The sequence below is a fragment of the Propithecus coquereli genome, unplaced genomic scaffold (genome assembly GCF_000956105.1).
Source record: "Propithecus coquereli isolate 6110/MARCELLA unplaced genomic scaffold, Pcoq_1.0 Scaffold44, whole genome shotgun sequence".
Taxonomy (NCBI): domain Eukaryota; kingdom Metazoa; phylum Chordata; class Mammalia; order Primates; family Indriidae; genus Propithecus; species Propithecus coquereli.
Window position 1 is genome coordinate 9,086,979 of NW_012150174.1, and position 7,179 is coordinate 9,094,157.

The window sequence follows — 7,179 nt, forward strand, 5'->3', positions numbered from 1 at the left end:
AAAAAAAAAAAAAAGAAAGAAATTTTTTTATTTGCAATCTTAGATTCTTTCCAAAAGAATCTGAGAGATCAGTGTTTATATTAGAAAGTTAGAATTCAAATCCAATATGAAAAACTGATAGGAGACTGAAAGTTTCATATTTCTTAAACAACTAAAAAAAATATGTACTTTAAGCTTCTATATTTACATTAAGTCCTTATCTGCCATCTATGATTATCCCCAAATAATATTTAATCCATTGTAAAAATAATCTAAATTATGTTTAAATGGAATGTTTCATGGGTATAATATTGGAAAAATTAATAGGTTAATTAAAAATTATGTACTAAGGTGGCTATTAAGAACTTCCATCCTTCCTGCTACCTAGACCAAAACCTTGGAGTCATCCTTGACATCTTTTTCCTCTCATACCTCATAAATAATCCATAAGTGAATCCTGTCTGGTTTCTCTTCAAAATATATTCAGAATCTGACTAGTTCTCACCATCTATTATATCTGCACTACCACCACCGTATTCCTAGTGACTATTATCTCACCAGGATTATTCTAATAGTCTCCTGACTGATCTTCCTGCTTCTGCTCTTGCCCCCCTTGTTTATTCTCAGCACAACAGCAGTCCAGTCCACAATTTGAAATGAAAATCAGATCATATTACTCCTTGGCTCAAAACCCTCCAGTGACTTCCCACTCACTTGGAATAAAAGCCACAGTTGTTACTGTGATCAGCAAAGTCCTGTATACTCTGTCTTCGCCTCACCCTCTAACCTTATCTTCTCTTCCATTGCTTCCTCTTTCCTTCTGTTCAAACCACTCTGGGCTTCTTGTTGGACTCCTTGTGTTCCTTGCCAGATACACTTATGCCTAACAGCCTCTGCACTTCCTATTTGTCTCAGCCTGGAATGATTTTCCTGCTAGTTTTCTGTATGACTCATTTTTGTACCTTTTTCAGTTCTTAAGTGTCACTTTCTCTGTGAGGCCTTCCCTGCAGCCCCTCAGCATTCCTTATCCCCTGTTTCATCTTCTCCATAACACTTATTTCCATCTAACCAGTCTGTATGTTATTTGTCTCCTCCTACCTATCATGTAACTTGCATGAGAACAGGGATTTTTGTTTTATACACATTATATCACTTGTGCCAGGAGCAATGTACATAGTACCTATAACAGCTACATAATGGGTACTCAATAAATATTTGTTGCAGGAATCCTATGATTAGAATAGTTACAGTGTGATAAACTTTGCTTTTACAGTACTAAGCTTGTATGAACTATTTCATAATTTCTTCTGTACTATGCAGTTCCAAAGGAGGACTGGCCAAGTTTGCTCAGTTCTGAAGGCCTATTTTGTAAGCCTCTATAAATTCCTATCACCTTTTAATTCTATTTAAATGTTCTCTACCAAGTAGAATCTACCTGATGTCCAGTCTCTTATTACAAAGAACCTTGTATATTTGCATCTCCACATAGATCTTACCTTCCCAAAATTTAATCAACTTTTTGATTATTAGAGTTGGTTCTATAATTTTCACAGTATGGAATCTGACTCATTCTTGATTCTTAGTATTTTCTTTCATTACCTTCTCAAATAGTAAATAAAAAAATAAGTATATTACAACTATTATTTTCATTCAAAATATTCAAATGTTGCTGTAATAATGTTTTTTAATATGTAACCTAACTATGTTCTCACTTTGTCATTTCCCCATTTCCATCGACGCATTTCTTAATCTATTAATAACTTCAGTCACAATTTTAAGGCTCTATCTTTATATCTCTTCCTACATTATTCATTTTTCTAAATATTTTCTGATTTTGCTTGTCCCATTTACTTTGATATACACTTAATTTCTTTTTTTCTCTTTTAAACATCTCCTACAGGGATAGTTTCTTTTTTTAATTTATTTTTTAAATTCAGAATATTACAGGGATACAAACACTTTGGTTACATATATTGCCTTTGCACTGCCCAAGTCAGAGCTACAAGCGTGCCTATCCCCCAGACAGTGTGCACTGCACCCTTAGGTGTGAATTTACCCATCCCCTGCACCCCCTCCCACCTGTCGACATCCGATGAATGTTACTTCCGTATGTGCATGTAAGTATTGATCTATTAGTACCAATTTAGTGGTGAGTACATGTGTTGCTTGTTTTTCCATTCTTGTGATACTTCACTTCAAAGTATGGGCTCCAGCCTCCATCCAGGATAATTCAAGAGGTATTAATTTACCATCATTTTTTATGGCTGAGTAGTACTCCATGGTATTAGCACATTTTATTAATCCACTCACGTATTAATGGGCACTTGGGTTGTTTCCACATCTTTGCAATTGTGAATTGTGCTGCTATAAACATTCACGTGCAGATGTCTTTATTATAGAATGTCTTTTTTTCTTTTGGGTAAGTACCCAATAGAGGGATTACTGGATCAAATAGTAGTTCTACTTTTGGTTCTTTCAGGTATCTCCGTATTACTTTCCATAGAGGTTGAACTAATTTGCAGTCCCACGAGTGGTGTATGAGTGTTCCAATCTCTCTGCATCCACGGCAACATTTGTCGTTTTGGGACTTTTTGATAAGAGTCATTCTCACTGGAGTTAAGTTATATTTCATTGTGGTTTTGATTTGCATTTCCCTGATGATTAGAGATGTTGAGCAATTTTTCATATGTTTGTTGACCATTTGTCTATTTTCTTTTGAAAAGTTTCTGTTTATGTCCTTTGTCTACTTTTTAATGGGGTTGTTTGATTTTTTCTAAGTTCTATATCAATTCTAGTTATCAGCCTTGATTGGATGGGTAGCGTGCAAATATTTTCTCCCATTCTGTAGGTTGTCTATGTACTCTCATGATAGTTTCCTTGGCTGTGCAGAAGCTTTTTAATTTGATCAGGTCCCATTTATTTATTTTGGTTGTTGCCATGATTGCCTTTGGTGTCTTCTTCATAAATTCTTTGCCTAAGCTGATGTCTGTAAGAGTTTTTCCAACATTTTCTTCTAGAATTCTTATGCTTTCGTGTCTTAGGTTTAAGTCTGTCATCCATCGTGAATTGATTTTTGTGAGTGGTGAGAGGTGTGGATCCTGTTTCAGTCTTCTACGTCTGGCTATCCAATTTTCTCAGCACCGTTTATTGAATAGGGATTCTTTTCCCCAGTGTCCGTTTTTGTCTGCTTTGTCAAAGATCAGACAAGAATATTAGGATGGTTTTATATCTGGGTTCTCAGTCCTGTTCTGTTGGTTTATATCTCTGTTCTTCCACCAGTACCATATTGTTTTGGCTACTATAGTCTTGTAGTACAGCTTGAAGTGTGGTAGATTGTTGCCTCCCAATGATGTGCGCTTAATAGATTTCATGGCTTACTTCTGTTCTCACAGTCTTCCATCCCATCTCCTGTGCTGACAAGAATTTTTTCACATCTTATATCTTTCTCTGATTACGTCAAGTTCTCTATCCAAGAACATTACATCTTCACCTTACTGGCCTTGCTCATTTCAAAAAAAGAATATATTTCTCATTCTGTGACTCTCCCAAGCCTTATGAAAGCAATCCCCTATCCTTGTCCCCAATGTCTTCACATGTTAGGTCGTAAACTGGAGGGGGAGAGATACAACCTCTCTAGGACAGCAGTTTCACATTAAACAAGTTTTTTGCTAAAGCTAAAAATGGCCTTCTAAGACAAGTTCAACCATATTTTGTTAGGATTTACTTTAATGTAATTTTCTTGCTTTAGTTTAGAAGTTTGGGTACAAAATAGAAGTTAAAGATATTCAAAAAAGCACTTGTTTCAGTTATAGTAGAATCACATGTGATTGTTGGATTTGAATAAATTCTTGAAGTAAGAAATTCTTTAAGAAATTAAAGTGAAAGAATCGTCAATACCAATCTATAAAATTTATTTCTTAACTCTGGGAAAGTCACCTAGCCCCATCAGCTCTAAACAGGATGATGCCTAATATCTTACACGGTTATTTTGAGTATCAAATGAGATAAATTTGAGTAAGTACTTTGAACTCCACAAATGTAGGGGACATGGCATTATTCATTTATTCAGAGTTTTGCTTCCTCATGCAATTTGTAAACCTTGAAAACTTTTTCCTAGGATGATTGACTAAGTACTTGTTCCTTCTTTTTTTAAAAAAAAAATTGGTCAGAGACATAATCAACTTTTCCTTTTTCTATTTTCTTTGTATTTTTAGATTAACAAAAGCAGTGGCATAGTGGAAGCATCACGGATCATGAACTTGTACCAGTTTATTCAACTTTATAAAGATATCACAACTCAAGCTGCAGGAGTATTGGCACAGAGCTCCACCTCTGAAGAACCTGATGAAAACTCATCCTCTGTAACGTCTTGTCAGGCTAGTCTTTGGATGGGAAGGTATATAATGCATAATTACCAATTTTACTTATTTTCCAAGATGCAGACCACTGAAATATCATTAATATATTTGCTAGTGCTCATTGTGATATCTTAAATCTTTTTGTTTCAGTTAGTGTTATATCTAAGATCAGTTTTTGGGTTATTCTGTGCTTCAGACATTGTTACAGCGCCAAATGAAAGCCACATTAAACTGGTTCACACCAGTCAATGTTTCTCTCAAACTAGTCTGCAAGAATCCACTCTCTATGCTATATACTTGCATTTAATAACAAATGAGATAGTCAATGCCCCCCTCATAATAGGTATTTAGGTTTGTAGACAGTTAAAGCCCTTTAAGGAATTAGGTCCAAGAATTTGGCAAAATCATCCCAGCTTTTCTTAAAAGTGTCTAATTGGTGGATTAAAATTTTAAATATTAGCTTCAGGACTTGGCAGTCCATTCAGGAATGAGCTGAATGCATATACTGAGATACCAGAAGGAAATGAAGTCAGCCAGAGTTTTCTATGATGGTGCTTGTTTACTCAGGCCTACTATATTATTGTTCTATCTAAACTTTCTTTTCCTTCTCTGTTATGCTTTTGGCATGTGAAAGCTCCCACCTGTTGCCATTTGACAATCATGACCATAATTTAAATTTGTAAATGCCTCATTGGAAAAAGACTTATGTGGGTCCAGACATGTTGACATCCTGTCTTATTGAAATACTGGTTAGACAGCAGAAATCTGTATTGACATTGTCCTTACCTTAAAGTTTGAAATGTGCTTAACAATAATCTCTCTTTTATTGCTTAGTTGCATTTTCTGGTTCATTCTTTTATTGAGATAGGGTCTCACTCTGTCGCCGTGGCTAGAGTGCAGTAGCATGATCATAGCTCACTGCAACCTCAAGCTCAAGCAATCCTCCTGCCTCAGCCTCTCAAGTAGCTGGGACTACAAGTGTGTGCCACCATGCCCGGCTAATTTTTCTTTCTTTTCTTTTTTTTGTAGAGATGGGGTCTCACTCTTGCTCAGGCTGGCCTTGAACTCCTGTCTGGTTCATTCTTAACCAACTGGTTTTCAAGTACTATGTTGTAGTTGAATTATATTTTCCATTTATCATTTCTTGGTTACCTTTAATAGAATTATTTGGTTTTCTAGGTTTGGGCTATATGAGTATTATTGATATGCCAGATGAGTTTTAGAACATTGTAGGTGGTGTTTAGGCTTATCTTTCCTGTATTTTGTGAAGTTAATCTTTCAAAAATGGATCTGATTTTTGGCTTTTTTTCTTCTCCCTCTTCAGAATGGTGATTTTTTTTAAGTGTTTTAAAAGCTGAGGATGTTATTAACCAGTATATTTAAGCTATATGGTAGGAAGTGAAAAGAAAGTAATACTTTTTTTCATGTTGCAATCTTAATGAAGAAGGTAGAGGTGTTAACCATGTGCCCTTGAGACTGGAAACTCAATGCCTGATTGGTTTGTTAGAGCTGCTTCTTGTCTTTGTTTGTTGGTTTATGGTGATACCCTGATATGCTAGTTCATAGGAAAAGATTTTCCAAGTGGAGGGGATCTTAAGGGGCATTTATGTAGTTCAGCTTTACATCTGATGCATAATTCTACTTATGGTTTACATTTATTGAATATTTACAGGGTATTGGAATTGTGATGAGTAGTGTACATATATAAACTCAGTACATCTTCCCCAGCTGTCCTCATAAGGAGGCTGAGATGATGCTGCAGGGGGAAAACTGAGAGAAAAGATCTATTAAATATAGCAGAGTTAATCTGATAGGAGTACAATTATTGGCCCATTTCAGATGAAGAAACTAAGATTTAGCCAAATAAGTGTCATAATTAGAAATTGACCTAGCTAAGACTCACATTCAGGCCTGTCTGGCAATACAGCTGTGCTGTGACTTCTGCATTATTACTTTATGGTGTGTAAAGATCTTGTGATACAGTGCTTCTCAAACTTTAATATTCAGTGGTTTGAGGAGGAGCCTGAGATTCTATTAAGCTCCCAGGTGGGGCCAATTCTGCTAATCCTCAGATAACACTTTGAATAGCGAGGCTATACTTAACCACCTTTTGCCAAGTGGTACTCCAACTTGCAAGTACAAGTAACACTGCAGTTATGTGAGACTCATTGCCTCAGAGTAGCAAGCCTTCTCATACTCAGATGGCCCTAACCACTATGAAGTTTTTCCTTTTGCTTTGTGTTCCTCAGAGTAGCCAAAATCTGGCTCTCTTGAGGCAGCACAGCACAGACTCTAGAACCAAATTGCCTGTGTTCACTCCTGTGTGATTTTTGGACAAATTATTAAACTTTTTCCTCAGTTTCCTCATCTTTTAAAAGAGGTTGATAACTATAGTATCTGCCTCATGGAACTGTTGAGACTGTCAAAAGATGTAACATGCTTAGAAGAGTGCCTGGCATGTAATAATTTTTCTATAAGAGTTAACTATTTATTATTATTAAATTGTTACTGTATTCTACTTATTGTTCTCAGTGGCTGTGCCCTCTGGAATTCCACCAAACAAGTCTGTTCTCTCTTCTAGCCTTTCAAATATTTAAAAACAGTAATCACACTTTCACTGAGCCTTCTGTTCTCAAGGATAAGCATCCCCAGTTCCTCTGGCCTTTGTTTATATGGATATCTTCTACATACTGGCGGCTTTCCTGGATGATCCTTTATCTGTCAGTATGCCTTTAAGAGTATGAAGCATAGGCCGGGCGCGGTGGCTCACGCCTGTAATCCTAGCTCTCTGGGAGGCCGAGGCGGGCGGATCGTTTGAGCTCAGGAGTTCGAGACCAGCCTG

At 36.4% G+C, this 7,179-nt stretch overlaps 1 protein-coding gene across 3 annotated transcripts in view; it reads left to right on the forward strand.

Moving 5' to 3' along the window:
• The window catches only part of RNF141 (ring finger protein 141), a 55,282-nt gene that overhangs the window by 31,776 nt on the left and 16,327 nt on the right, over positions 1-7,179 (forward strand). For all 3 annotated transcript variants that reach the window (XM_012654421.1, XM_012654422.1, XM_012654420.1), the window contains one exon: positions 4,194-4,375. In XM_012654421.1, the coding sequence (XP_012509875.1) occupies positions 4,194-4,375 (182 nt within the window). The remainder of the gene's footprint in view (positions 1-4,193; positions 4,376-7,179) is intronic.